Here is a 14,486-nt window from a genome sequence, read left to right on the forward strand (position 1 = left end):
GAGGGATGCTCCTGCTTTCCCATTTGCTCCCTCTCCTCTGGAATGGGAGAGACAGCGACCAGCTGGTTGATTAGGGATGTGGGTCATGTTTCTTCTGGGAAAGATGACTGTGTTTTACCGGCAGGATCTAGCTTAGCTTGTCTTAGTATGGTCATGCATAGTTTAGTTTTTAAAAAGGCCTCTTTTAAAATACATAGATGTCGGAAAAGACTGAGAAGGTGGATTCCATCCTTGTGGTCAGCAGAAAAGCAGGGATTCAGAGGAGGCTGCAGGTGTTCATATATGTCAGAAGTATTTCCTGACAGGTAGGAGAAGCTCAAGGAAGGACTCGGAAGTCAGTAGTTTTCTGATGGTTGAAGTGACCGGTCACCAGGACGGGCCATACTGGAGCCTGCTAGCATTAAAAAAGAGAGAAGGCCACACCTTTAAGGAGATTTTTCCAGCAGAGCGGTAAACTTGTAACATTTGTCTATTTTTAAATCAGTGGATGAAGCCCATACTTGAAAGTGAAGAGTTTGGAGTCAGGGAGCTGTTACAACTTCCCACAGCAGAGGAAATGGGTTAGTCCTATCTCTGAGCTACTTTGCCAACTCCCTGTGTGACTCCTGAGGATCTTACCCAATGTGCTGATGGTCAGGGAGCACTTTCTTGGTAAAGGAAGGAAACTCAGAGTGAAATTGTCAAGAGTAGTGGACTATTTGGATGCCCTGATTCTGAAAATCCAGGGCAGGTGTAGTCTTAGAAACTACCAAGCAGCTTTTTATCTTAAATATAGCCAGTGACCCAAGTCAGTCCTCATCCCTGAAATACAGACCCCTGTATATGACAGCTGCCTGGCTCTCAAGCGGTGCATGATGAAGTCAGAGGTACTTTCATAAAATTCATGCTCACCACACTGGAGTGGGTTTGTGTACCTGCATTTTGGCACTGACACCTGAAGGCACTGAGCTTTATCTTCTGCAAGACTGGAATAGTTTCCTATTTCATTAGCACTTGTAAACCTGTTTGAGGGAGCTGGATGGAAAGTGCTACAGAAAAAAAAACAGGTCATGGTTTTCTTACTCTCACCATGGAGGAGTGAACTGGGATCGAGTTCAGGCAGGGAAAGAAGATTAAGAAGGGTCAGACCTGTAAATAAACTATGTTTAAGTACTGTGGTTTAGAAAACTGAAGTTTTTTCCGTGCTTAGAGCAGAACTTTTCCTGCCCTGTATGGAATGACTGGTATTTCCATCTCTAATCCATAAAACCCTCTGGCACTACAAAAGAAATAATCACTTTGGAAAGGCACAGAGCATCTGGCATAATCCCTGACATTTTGGTCATAAATTTCCTTTCTCCACCCTGATGTGCATATCCTCTGTGAAGCAGGGATCAAAAGGCCATAACAAGGCACAATGCCCTCCTCTTTTCATACAATGCAGTGCAGGATCACTGCACTTTCCTTAACAAATGAGCAGAAGTCCCTTCCCCAAGAGCTTACAAACTTGCAGGCTCATTCAAAGTTCTCTGGAATCTGTACAAACTCCAGACCTATTTCTGGGATGGGAAAAAGTAAAGTGCTTGGGGTGGAGTGATGACAGTTGTGGCTTTTTTGCTCCTCTGCAGGCTGAACTTAATACCCCTGGTAGTCGCCAGCTGTGGAAGGTGTCTGTGTGATCGGTTTTCATAGTTGGTGTTTGCCTTGGTAGCTGTCAGCAAAAGCTCATTGCTGGAGGGGAAGGCAGCCTGGTCTCTGAATCACCTCCTGGCTGAGGACACCTTACCCAAAGAATATTTGCTGTCTTGAACCTCCCTCCTCTGGGATACTCATTTGAAGGCAACAGCCGTTGTTTTTAAATACCTGACTGTCTTGGAGGGAATTGTAATTGTGGAAAGGGAAGTACTGGGTCAAGAGCTGCTCCTTATGAAAGATACCTGCTTTCCTATGGGCTGGGCAGTCTGGGGCAAGACTTCCCAGCAATGCCCTGCCCTGGATTTCATAACAGACCTGGAGGACCTTTATAGGGCAAAGGGATGAGCATCTCCAGTTGGTTAGGAAAGTAAAGCTTGTGTGGTCCCAGCTCAGGGTAGGAGTCAGCTAAATCTACCCTTGTTTTGATAGTGTCTATCCCTTTTGCATAACAATTACATCTTGACTTGATATGGGGCTTTGGTGTTAGGACAGGGTGCGTGTCACCATAGTGCCTGAAGCATGACTGAGGCTTAAACCCTGTTACAGTGTAGGGCTTTTGAAGATTAAAGATTTCAAAGTTATTCTGTGTGTATTTTCAGGATCCTTACTTCTCTATTTCATATTCACTTACACATTTTGCCCTTAATTTCTGCCCCAGGCCTCTCTTTAGCCCTATATTTTTTTTTCACAGAGTTGACTCTATCCCTGACGCTACAGGCAGGTTCTCTGCTATGGGAGCTCATGGAGCCAGGAGATGGTGCAGCTCTTAGCACAGACCTCTGTGGGTGGATGGATGAGCTGCTGCAAACCACACCCTGGTGGCATTTAAGACTGATGCCACAAGAGGTGCTGGGGCTTCTGGTGCAACTAAAGGGGATCCATCTTACGTGTTTAATGGCGGCTCCCCTTCCTGGACCTCTTGGTAGGCAGCTTGCAGGAGCGGAGGGCTGGGGTGTCCCTGATGGGCTGTCCCCGGTACTGGGCTGGTGTGGAGCAGGTGTCCTCAGCACGGGTGCGGTTGCCTTTCAGCCACCTGTGACACAGAGGGAGGAAGGAAGAGAGGAACTTGAAAAAGGGGCACACCATGGACATCAGAGGGCAGGGTGGGGAGAGAGCTGCCTGACAGCAGTGTCCTGGCACAGGTCGGGGGGCCCAGGGAGCGTGGGGTGTGGCGGTGCCGTACTTGCGCAGAGGTGCCAGCTGGCAGTTGCAGTGCCAGGGGTTTCGGGAGATCGTCAGCGTCTCCATTTTGTCAAAAGGGAAGTTTCGGGGCAGTTGCGTGAGCCGGTTGTTCTCCACGTGGGCGGTTTTCAGCACGGTCACGCCAGCAAACGCGTTGTCTGCAAACTGAAGCACAGAGGTTTCTGGTGAGGAACGTGGAGTTGGGGAATGGGGACTCCAAACCTGATGGCCTCTGTTCCGGACTTTGAGTGTCATAAGGACAAGGCACTGGGACATGTTGCCTAGAGAAGTTGTGAATGTGCTATCCCTGGAAGTGTTCAAGGCCAGGTTGGACAGGGCTTGGAGCAACCTGGTGTCCTTGCCCACGTCAGGGGGTTTGGGAAAAAGATGGTCTTTAATGCCCCTTCCAGCCCAGGTTATTCTATCGTTCTATGAAGCATGGAGAGAGCAAGAGAAGAAGCTGTGAACAGGGAGCTGGCTTGCTGGATGCTCTGTACACTGGAGAGGCAGCAGACTGGTGGGCTCATGGTTGATGGAGTCTCCTAAAAGGAGAGCTATGTCCCAAATCCATGTGGGATTGTCTTGCAGCCCCATCCCTAAATAAATTGAAGTCTGGCAACACTTTTTATTTTTGAGCCATACTTCCCCATTCTAAATGAAGATATATTCTGGTATATTCCTTTCTAAGGCTGGAAATCCTCCCAAGGCCTGTTGCCTTGCCTGGAGCGACTGAAGGAGGAGTGTTTGTGGCCTCTGAAGGTGCTGTAGACTTTGGCAGTGCCTAGGGGCTCTGAGTGGAAATTTACACTTGGCATTTGAGCAATGTAGAAATACAGGCAGGCTTCCAGCACCTCAGCCTCCTCCATTTTTTCCCCATTTCCAGTGGGGTTTTTTGCAAGGGATGCTGTAAAATTTGTGCTTTCTTGGTTGATAGGGAGGCTTTAAGGTAGAGCCTCCCTTAAGAAAGCTGTCAAAAAGCAAGAGAGGCTGTGGACCTGACACTGCATCCCTCTTCTCTCTTCCCTGAGGCCTCATCCCTGACGTTTTTCAGCCCATGGTTACTCAAGTTGGAAAGCTGTTGAAAGCAAACCCCTGAACAGGAACTTCCATGGCAGTGGTGGACTGGAGAGGGACTCCCTGACAAAGCACAAAGCTCTTCTTAGCTATGACAAACCATTTCTCCCCACTCTCAAAGTGGGGGGAAAGCTTTCTCTAAAGGTTGGAGAGGACACTTGCTAGGTCTTCCCAAAGCCCCACGACCTGTGCTCCCATTTCTGAAAAGAACCTTGCACTTCTCATGGGCCATCAGGGCGTGTTCATGCTCTCTAAGCTGAAAAGCTTGGCAGAGGAAATGCACTATTTTCAACCGTGAGCTTTTGTCATCTCCCAAATTAAGCGTTGCTGGATGGGATTAGAGCTTAGCCAGATCCTTGTAGCTGTTGGACAGTCAGCATTGCTGGTCTTCTCCTTCCAAAACTGAGCTGACCTCAGGAGGCTGGACTGTGCTGATAGTGGAGCTGCTCTGAGGGATGCTGGCACGCCGTGCAGAGGGGTGGGAAGACTGGACAGTGGTGTTACTGTCTCAGCTGCTCATTCCTCTCCCAGCCCCATGAGAAGAGTTCACATCTGCTGCTAACAGCTACAGAGCTGCCTGCCAGACCGTGTATTTGGGAAGAAAAGGGTGATTTTTATCCCTCATTTAGGTGGAGGATTACTGCTGTTATTTTACACTGAATACACAGACAGGGGTGCCTGTCTCATGTTGAGGTACAAGGAGGGTCCTGGCCTGTGCAACACAGCCCTGTGGGGTCCGGTGTGGGTCTGTGATGCTGGGGGGCAATGGGAGCTCTGTGCTGGAGACTGAGCTCCAGCTTTTGCTCAGGCTCTTCCTTTTGCTCAGCTGTAATTTAGGCTGGAGTAGAATTGCGTGGGTTTACACTTGATCAGCTCAAAAATCTTGCAGCCATGCAGGGAAGAGCTAAGGACAGCATGCTGGTGAAGGAGAAAGAGCTACAGTAAAGATGCCAGCAGTACTTAGAGCATTTGGTGGTGATTTCCTGGATCATGTGGCCTCTGTGATTAGATGTCTCTTAGCAGTGCAAAGTTCACACGTGGGCTGTTTGGGTTTGAGGCCTTTGAAGGTTTGAAGGGAAAATGAGCTGGAAGCTTTGTATTTGCAAGCTCTAAAGCTGCAGAAGCCACCCCTATTAGTGCTGATCCCATAAACTGGTGTCCTGTTGGGCTGCTGGGGAGGAAAGGAGGCGCTGGCTGCACAAGAGCCTTTTAAGTTCCTATCCACAGGTGGTTACTGTAACAAAAAAAAAAAAAAAAAAAAAAAAAAAAAGTCCTTTTTGCTGGCTAGAATTGTTAACCATTGGTTCTTGGTCAAACCAAGGATGCTTGTTTCCCTGGAGCACCCCAAAGCCCCAAAGTCTAATTTCTTCAACATGTAACTTGGAACTCTGATGTCTCGAGCTGGTACATTATTAGACTGCAATATTTGACTGAAAGTGCCTTAGAACTGAGTCTACAGAGGTGCTGTCACAGAACATCTAAGGTCTTGCCTAGTAAGGTAAACGGATCCTTTTCAAGTGTTAAGTTTGCTCAGTCTCATAGTGGAGAGGTTAATGCTTAGAGTGGACAAGGCAAATAAATACTTAAATACTGAATAATGAATAAATACTTAAATACTGAAGTTATTACTGAACTGGTTTAGTTAGTTTTGTTCTGCGCCTGGACAAGCTGTATTTCAGTTTTTGAGCTTTTTGGGATTCTATCTCCCTTTGAAAACTGTGGTTTTATGCATTTCTTGTAGCTTTCATGTGATCTGCTCATCATTGTGAGACTGTCTCAGTTGTGAAGAAATTCCCATTTTCATCACATCTTCCTGCATGTGGTGGGTGTTGCTTTGCCATGCAGTCCCACCCTGCCTCACCTGAAAGCTCTTTGGGCTTCCTGGCAAAGCATCATCCCAGGGAGATCTGTTCTGTTCTGCCTGCAGCACCCTCTCTTCCCAGCCATGGGGGATTCACCCAGGCCATCAGGCTGCATCAGGATGCTGTGCTGGGTTCTGCAGCACTGCCTGGCTTTTCAAAGGTCCTAATACAAGTGATTCCCCGAGTGTGATACTCCTGACTGGATCCTGCTTTCTCACAGAAAAAGGAGGGGATTGTTTTGCCCTTCAGGATACCTGAATGTCCCTCCTCCCCTCCAGTGGGAACAGGGCTCCTTTGTAAGATGCTGCGAGAGTTCCTTTTGAGAGAGAGCATCAATAAACAAACCCTTCTTTGTAACGTGTCAGGTTGGGAGGCAGTGGGGAGGTGAAGGTCTGTACCTCTACCTGTCTGCAAGGCAGGGGTAAGAAACCAGGACTGTTCACAGCCCCTCCAAGGAGTCTCTCCCTCCTGATCTACAGCAGGCATCTGGGCTGAGCAAAGGAGGCAGAGCAGTTCAGCTCTGCAAGGTGGAAGTGCCCTCCACTATGAGGGACATGCTCACCTCTCATCCCTCGCCTTACTTCTGTGAGTATGGAAGGTTCCTAATCGTGCTGGAGCATCCCAGATACCTTTCTCAGTGTCTGGTGTCACCTCCAGCTTGGGAGGGAATGCACTGCCTTGCATCCATCCAGAGGGCTTAATCAGTTCCAGATAATTTGGTTTTGCATAAATAACTCAACAGAGGGGTGGAGTGTGCTCTCTCATCCCTCACTTGAGCCACATCAGGGTGTAGTCAGTGCCTTGCTGCCTGCAGAGCCTACAGACCTGCACCTCCCCTCTCCTCTGTAAGGGAAGATCAGCAAACCAAGGGCTTTGTAAAGGGGAAGAAAAGCAAGCCCCATGTTTCTGATACGGAGCAATTGGAAGGAGAATGGACTCACCTTCTTCAGTTTCATGTTGTCCAGGTGGAGTGTCTGCAGATATCGCCCAAAGGACTGGAAGGCGTTGTCAGGGATGACCTCAATTGGGTTATGAGAAAGTTTCAGTTCCTCCAGCACTCTCAGCTTACTCATTGCATTCACAGGGTAGCTGCTCAGCTGGTTCTTGTCCAGGTGGAGGACAGCAAGGTTCTCTACATCCTCCATGGCCCCAGGTAGGAGGTTGGTGAGGGAGTTATCGGAGAGGAAGAGCCAGCGCAGATCTTTAGCCCCATTGAAGACCCCTGGTTTCAGCTCCTGGATTTTATTGCTGCCCAAGTGCAGGATGAAGAGGTTGACAAGAGGGGAGAGGAGCCCTTTGGACAGGTCTGGGATCTTGTTCTTGTCCAGGTACAGGTAGGTGAGATCAGAGAGATCATCAAAGGCTCCTGGCTTTATGACACTGATCTGATTGTCAGTGAGATAGAGGTAGACCAGGCTCTTGAGCCCCCGGAAGGCTCCGGTGGAGATCTCCTTAATCCGAGAGCTCTGGAGGTGCAGGGACACCAGCTTTTTCATGTCACGGAAGCCGTTGGTTGGCAGGATGGGGAAGTTGTTCTTCTGCAGGTTGAGAAGCCGTGTCTGCTCAGGCACTTTGGGGATCTTCTTCAGCCCCGCGTTGTCACAGATAACGTGCTGCAGGTCTCCGCCGTGGCAGTGGCAGCTGGGGGGACATGCCTGCATGGTGGAGACGAGACATGCTAGCAGGCTGAGGACACTGAGGAGGAAGCCTGACCCATTCATGGTCAGATCTGGAATTAAGTGTGGTGGGAAGAGAAGCAGGAGGAGGAGAGTGACGGGTGGGAGAGAGAGAGAGAAAGTAACTGGGTTTGCAGCATACTGAACACAGCCCTATTTATAATGTTATTAAAAAGCAAAATCCCTTCCCACAAACCACAGGCAGCAGCCAGTTGGAAACAACTGGCTTTGGGAACTTACTGTGAGCTTAACCCCTTGGCACCAGGCAGAGGAGTGTCCACGGCCCTGCCTGGCCCTGCTGCTGAGCAATGTGCAGAGGTAGTTTTCATCTCTGGAGGAAAATAGGAGGCAAATACTCAAGAAGAACCAATGCAGACCTGCTCTGTGGAGAACCTCCCTGGTCTCTGCTGAGCAGGGCCCAGATTCATCTGCAGAGGGGAAAACAGCCTGGTTTGGTTAAACAGCATAGCAGGGAGCACTGCTGAGCTCCACAGCCACCTCCTGCTGGAGCTTCCAGCAGCCTCTGGGGTTCTATTTAACCTCAGCTGGTATGGGGAGAAGCACCTGGTCCTTTTCTCACAGAGGAAGGTTCCTGGTGGGGGTGGGTTGCCTTTTTTCACTGATTCAAGAGAAGTTTGCTTAAACAGGGATTGGAGAATGTGGGAGTTCTACGGGGTCGTGCCAAAGGCCAACAGTTGCAGCAAGTTGCTCTTGCAATGCAAAATTTTGGTTGAACACTTCCAGGTCTAGGCTGCATTGAAGAGCTGGCCAAGAAAGGGAGTGCAGAAACAGTCTTAACTTCTACTGTGTCTTTTCTTATGAACAGTTGAGGATAATATGGTCATGGTCAGGACATCTGGTGCCTTCCAGCAAGGGATGGGGCAGCATCAGAGCCTGCAGGGAAGTGGTGGGACATAGGCTGGCAGATATGAAAAGCTAGGCAGTGGTATAGAGGTAGGTGGCAGTGCCTGTGGCTCTTGAGGCAGAGCTGTGGAAAGGGAAAAGCATTGGTATTGCTGAGGGGATGGAGAGGTAGCAAAACGAAAGAATCACTGCTGGAACTGGGAGTGGCATCTGCCTTGGCTCCTGTCTTAGGGTAGTGGTGGCAAAGGTGAATTAATACCGCAAGGGATGTCCCCTGCTCTCCCAATAAAGAAGGGTAAAGCAAAGCAGTTAAAAGCCCCAGTGCCTGCTTCTGTGAGTGTGAGGAGAGAGATCCAGGGGTTGCAGGGTGGGGTTTGGAATTGGAACATTTTGAACTGATTTCCAGCCAGTTCCTGGCTGCAGCAAGCAGCTGAGAGCTGAGCATATAACTGTGAGCTTGTTGAGATTTCTGCTCCTGAGGCTGGCTGCAGAGCCCCGGTGGAACCTGTGCAGAGGCGAGACGGGCTCAAGAAAGGGAGGAAATCCAAGGGCTGACTTAGGACACAGACTGGCTTATTCACTGAGATTTCTGGGTTTTTCCATTGTTGCAGCAAGGAATCAGCTGGCGCTGCCGAGCGTGCTCCGGACCGTGTTATGCAAACGGCCTGGCAGCCCTGCTCTGGTCAGCAGCTGTCAGTCTGAGCAGTGTTTGCACTGCAGGACTAATTTGGGGGAGAAAGTAGGCTTCTGGGGTGGGAATGTGGTTCTGGTGAGCCTGTGGCCGAACGATGATGTAATGTGGGACCTTGGTGCAAACCAGGCCATGTCAGGCTTTCCGTGTTTGTCAGCCCTGACATGTGATGCCATGGAGCAGCTCACCTCAGCACCAAGAGCTTCTCACCTCTGGAGAGATGGTCTGACGTTGAGAGCTCCATGCTCCTGCTGGAGGACCTTCTGGTTACTGTGGGATTTAAAACTCTTTGATCAAAACAATGGTATTTTGGCTTATGCCTGGTTCAGTAGGCACCACAGTGATCATGCTGGAGAAGCTCTTTGAGTGCCTTGGTCAGGACCTTTGAGACAGAGAAACAAGAGAGAGACAGAACCTTCCGTGTTTTCCTTCTTTGCCTCCTCAGTTTGCTGTTCCAGGATTCTGAGAGTGCCCCTGAGTGTGCACTGCTCATAAAGCTTAGGTAGGGAGCTGGGGGAATGATTGGAAAGGAACAAAAATTACCTTTAAAGCATAATCTTCTATCTGTTAATTGATTTTATTTTTTAATCTCTGAGCAGGTTCAACCACTTTAATTTTCACTGTAATACTTTGATTAACAATTCCTGCAGTTATGTTATTCTGTGCAAGAGCAACTGGTGGCTGATATTTAAAACTCTGCCTGTTTCTGCTGGACACTGAATCTGGGGACCGAATCCGTGCTCCTTCACTGAGAGTCTGGTACTTGGATTTCCCATCCTCTTGCAAAAAAAGAGTCATCTAACAGCTTACTGCTTCTGCAGAGATTTTGGCCAATGTGGGTCAGGTTGGAGCTAACAGCTGGTGAGGGCCTTGCAAACCCCATCCATAAATACATCCTACCCCTCTGTATTTCTGGAACAAGACTCTTTTCAAAGGTCAAACTGCTCAAACCTCAAACCTCCTTCTCTTTCTTCCTCTCAGGTTAAAATTCACTTTCTTCCACCCTTTATCTATTTGCTGGCTGAAACTGCAGATCTGGGGGGACAGAGACACTCTCTCCCTGCAGGGATGTGTGTGCTGTGGCTGTGGACACCAGTGAAGTGTAGCTTCCTTGTGAAAATGCTGGGATATAGCTGCCATGATGCTGGTGTGAGGTGGGAAGCTGTCCCTGCTTCAGCACTCCTGCCAGTCCTCATCCTGAAGTATAGTTTAGGTGGATGCCAGGTTATTATTGGTGCCACAGTGGAGTGGCAAGAGGGAGAAGGTGTCTGCTCCTCAGATCCATTTCTCCAGACTCAAATGGTGAATAAAAGGAAGTTCTTTCCTTTAGTATTTTTTTATTTCCATGCCTCGGCAAGCACATTCCTGTGGTGGGAGCTGTTTGGCATCTGCCACAGTTGGCACCTCTCCCCTGGCTCCAGGCTGTTTGTGTTTTGAGCTGCTCACTGGACGGCTCTGCTCTTCCCACACCAGGTTTTGCAACCCTCAAATGGCCAGCAAATGTCCAGCCATCCTCAAAAGCCTGCCTGCGTCCCACTCGTGGGTGGTTTGCAGTCTGCAGGTGACAATGGAGCAGTGTTGGTGTCCCTGTGCCGCAGTCAAGGGGAGCTGAGTCCTGGCCAGCTCCTACCTCACACGTCCTCTGGGACCAGCACTGCAAGGACATTGCAGAAGAGGCAGGATTATCCTGCCACCTCTCTTTCTTAATTGGTTAACAGTTCTGCAAACATTCCTGGTGATTTGCAGATGCTGGACTCCCCTTCTCTCCTCCTTTGAGGCATTGTGGGCTAAGCAAATATATACTGTTTTTGAAGCGGTATAAATATAGATTTGGGCTGTTTCTTTGATGTTGCAGGTCTGACCTGGTTTGGCACAATACTGGAGATGGTCTATTCTAGGTTTAATCTTTATTTTTATAAGTATGAACAGTTCTGGCATATCAAGACAGCTCCATAGTTAAAATAGTCCATTGCTCTTTTAAGCCTGATTCTGTAGCTTTTAGGGCTCCAGATCTGGTTTCCTGTGACAGTGCAGACTTGCAATCACCTTCTTGGAGTGGCACCAGTGTAGCTGGCCTTGGGGTGCAGCCCTCCTCATTTTGGCTCAGGCCGCTTCTGGGGGTGTCCTGGAGTGTCCCAGCTCTTGTGGAGCTGAGCCCCTGGCACTGAGTGCTGGGTTGGGAACAGAATGGGAGAAGGTGCAAGTTCAGCAGTGTCCCATGGATTTGTCCCAAGGGCAGAGTACACTTCAGACAGTGTTTGAGGAGCTGTGGTGGGTGGGCAAAGGGGAGTCCCAGAGGCTTTCCTGGGTTCCCCTCTCTTCCAGGCAGCTCCTGTCCCAGCAATAGCATCCAGGGCTCTGAGTTCAGGCCTGAATTGCCATTTTTATTTTTAATTCTCGAAGAGTCCCCATACTGCAGTGTGGGGGCTGCTTGTTGAGCTGGAGGAGGTGATGGTGGGTCTACCTCCTTCCTTCTGATGGTTTTCTTCCACTGTAACATGGCCTCCACCCATTGATCTGCTGCCAGTTTGGCTCCCCACTGATGTCTACCCACCCTTCCCTCCTGCTGATTCCAGCAGCTGCTGGATGAGGCTCTTGGCTTCTCCAGTGAAGCTCACCCAGCCCTTACAGCCTCTCCCAGCCCTGCTGTATCCACCCTGCGAGGCACCAGATGTTCCCTAGCATCTCATTGCTCTGGCCAGGGCTCTTGTCCTGGTTTGCAGAGCCTTCTTCCCTTGTGGAGCACCACTGATCCATGCAAGACTTCTGACTTTCCCAAATGTTCCCCAGCCACTAGTCCCCTCTGTTCTCAAAATGGAAAAAGGGCTCCATGTGGTGACAACATTTCTGCTTGTCCTTGGCCTCCCCACCCCACCTTGTTTTGGGGAGGACCTGATGAGTAGGTGGTTTCTGTAGCTGTGGAAATGGGCTGTGAGAACATTTTAAATGCCTCATGGATGCAACTTGATTCCAGACTTCCAGCCATGTGTTTGGTCGGAGCTGAGCTCTCCAAATCCATAGGGAGGTTACCTTTGCTCCTAGATTTTTGCCGAGTTTCCTTCTCCAATAGCTTTGAGCATCCCGATACCCCCAAAGCATTGTTTTTCTACCTTCACGTGACACTTTGTACATTTCCTCTCCCTTTTTCATTTTAATTTCACTTTTCCCAAATGCATTGGCATCAGCATTAGGGAGGATGGAGTTAATTGCACAGCAAAGACCTTTTATCGCACTGTGGATAAACCAGTAACTGCCCATGTCTTTGCTGGTTGCCACTGGGCAGCACTTCTGCACTGCTGGCAGGAAGGGGGAAACACTTCCAAGCCTCAAGGCTTCTGCTTGGCCTGGAGAGAAGAGAGGCAGCTTTAACTCAAGACCACGAGGAGCAGCTTGTCCTCACTGGGCAATAACAGGAGATTCATTCCCAGTGCAGTCTCAGCCTGGGCACACGGGGTTGTCCTTTCGGTCTCCTCCTGAGGCAAAGCCATTGCATGCCACAGCACAAAGAAGGTGCTTTGGGCACCTAATATTTCTGGGATCTCTTTTAATCCCCATCCAAACTGGGACTGTCTGGCAGCTCTCTTGGTGGAGAGAGATGTCAACAGGGTGGCCACCCTTGGAGATTTGTCCTGCAAGACCTGTTTGTGTCCTGATGTTTTTGACACAAAGATGGTACTGTTGCTGGGGAAGGAAATGAGATCTCAATGTGACACAGGCTGGATGTGATCAGAAGTTGTTTTTTTGCAGCAGCAGAGTTGACCTGAAGGTTCAGGAATAGTCCAATACAATTTGGGATAGTGGGATATCTCTAAAGCAAGGAGATGCATGTCCCCAGGGGACAGAAAAGTTTAGAGTGATCTTGGCAGTGAGCAGGGGAAGTGGCAGTGAGTGAGAGAAGGTTCTTGCTCAGTTAAGAATGATTTGGAGCTGGCTGTGATGGGAAGGGATGGGGTTGACTTAAGTGGAGATATCCAAGACAGACGCAGTCGGCAGGGGTTAGGGATAATTAGATCCATCCAGTATGTTACACTGAGAGGGGCTCAAAGGGCCTCTTAGAGGTCCCTGAACACATCTCTTGGCTTGCCAGTCTGCTTTCTGTTGTTCATGTATGCCCTCTTTGAAAATCCCTATTATTTCATGGTCAATTTGCTGCTTTTTTTCCAAGGCCAATATTGTCTCCAGCAAAACTCAGTTTCTGTAGGCTTTAGTTTGGCAGGTCAAGCCCTGCCATCATCATCCTCCAGCATGGCACAACTGGAGGGTGGTGATGAGGAGTATGAAGATCCTCCCTGAGCAGTGCTCAGGTCCAGGGTAGGGTGTCCTCCAAGGAACTCATGCTTTTCTGCAGCCCTGACCTTCTGCTCCAGTCCCATCCAGTATAACCCACTTAGGCTACAGGTGGGTAAAATCCCAGCCTTTCCATTACAGCCGTTCAGCAGCAGTTGAATGTGGAGGACACTGGGTGTTTTTATTGCTGTTGAATGCCAGGGAAAACCAAGGAGCAGAGGGCTGATGTGACTTCTTCCAAGTTATGCAGTAAATAAGCAGCACAGTTGGGAAAAACCCAGGGTCTTCAGAGTCCCCACAGTCCCCACCAGATCAGCCTGCCTCTCAAATGTTTACTAAAGAGACTGGAGTCTGATTGTTTTTACTTTATTTTTAATTTTTAGACGCTTCCCTCTTCAGGCTGTTTGCCTGTTCCACAGTGACCAGTATTTGAACAGCACTGGCAGGAAATGTTTGGGAAATGTGCTTTAAAAAACACAGTTCTGCTAAGATGTTCTTTTTATTCCTGGTTTATACGGAGGCTTGGGATTCACAAAGAATGAATCTCTTGTTGGTAGGAGCAAGTTAGGCAGCAGTTTGTTTTGGAGCTGTCTTTGTCATCACTGAGGGCAGGACTGATCTGGGTGTTGGAGGGTCACTTGTGGTCCTACAGTAAAAAAAGGCTTTGCAGTCAATTACATTTAGTATTCTTCTAGCTCCTCTTGAAGCCAAGGGTCCAAGCTGGAATCTTTGCCTCTGGAAAGCTCTGCTTTGACACCACATACAGCTCCAGTGGAAATTATGGAGCTGATGCTGAAATTATTGGGTGAGGTTTTCTGGACTGAATTACACCAGATGACAAGGCTGAATGATGTTAAGTGTCCCCTTGGGTCATGAAGGCTAGGAATATCTCCAAGTTTAAATTGGTGTGTGGAGTTTCGTGGAAGTGTTGTTTCGTCTGCTGCTGACAATGGACATGGGAGATGGTCCACGTGTCAGAAAAGGGTTGGGAAGACAGCTGTGCTGTCACAAGTGTTTGCTTCATCCCCTGTCTCCATCCCAGGAATAGAGCTGTGGAAAACCATCCTAAGAGGGAGATAACATCTTGGAAAATCTGGAGCAACATCCTGGTATCTGGCTACAGAGTGATGTGCTGCTGCAGGCAGGGGAAGGCAGTAGTTAGGAAGCAGATGAGGG

At 49.0% G+C, this 14,486-nt stretch overlaps 2 protein-coding genes across 2 annotated transcripts in view; one reads left to right on the forward strand and one right to left on the reverse strand.

Annotated features, from left to right (window-relative positions):
* The window catches only part of ACSF2 (acyl-CoA synthetase family member 2), a 37,699-nt gene that overhangs the window by 18,546 nt on the left and 4,667 nt on the right, over nucleotides 1-14,486 (forward strand). The window lies entirely within an intron of this gene.
* CHAD (chondroadherin) lies at nucleotides 2,540-7,613 on the reverse strand. The gene is made up of 3 exons (XM_068209571.1): nucleotides 6,734-7,613; nucleotides 2,858-3,021; nucleotides 2,540-2,707 (listed from the first exon to the last, which is right to left on the reverse strand). The coding sequence occupies exons 1-3, from the start codon at nucleotides 7,511-7,513 to the stop codon at nucleotides 2,566-2,568; spliced, it is 1,086 nt and encodes a 361-aa protein (XP_068065672.1). The 5' UTR covers nucleotides 7,514-7,613; the 3' UTR covers nucleotides 2,540-2,565.

The sequence above is a fragment of the Anomalospiza imberbis genome, chromosome 19 (assembly GCF_031753505.1).
Source record: "Anomalospiza imberbis isolate Cuckoo-Finch-1a 21T00152 chromosome 19, ASM3175350v1, whole genome shotgun sequence".
NCBI classification, from domain to species: domain Eukaryota; kingdom Metazoa; phylum Chordata; class Aves; order Passeriformes; family Viduidae; genus Anomalospiza; species Anomalospiza imberbis.

Coding starts and splice junctions, on each gene's coding strand:
- CHAD (XM_068209571.1), bottom strand. CDS start 7,513: ATGAATGGGTCAGGCTTCCTCCTCAGTGTCCTCAGCCTGCTAGCATGT. Junction 3,022..6,733: donor ACAACATGAAACTGAAGAAG/GTGAGTCCATTC, acceptor TCTGTGCTTCAG/TTTGCAGACAACGCGTTTGC. Junction 2,708..2,857: donor CAGCTGGCACCTCTGCGCAA/GTACGGCACCGC, acceptor TCTGTGTCACAG/GTGGCTGAAAGGCAACCGCA.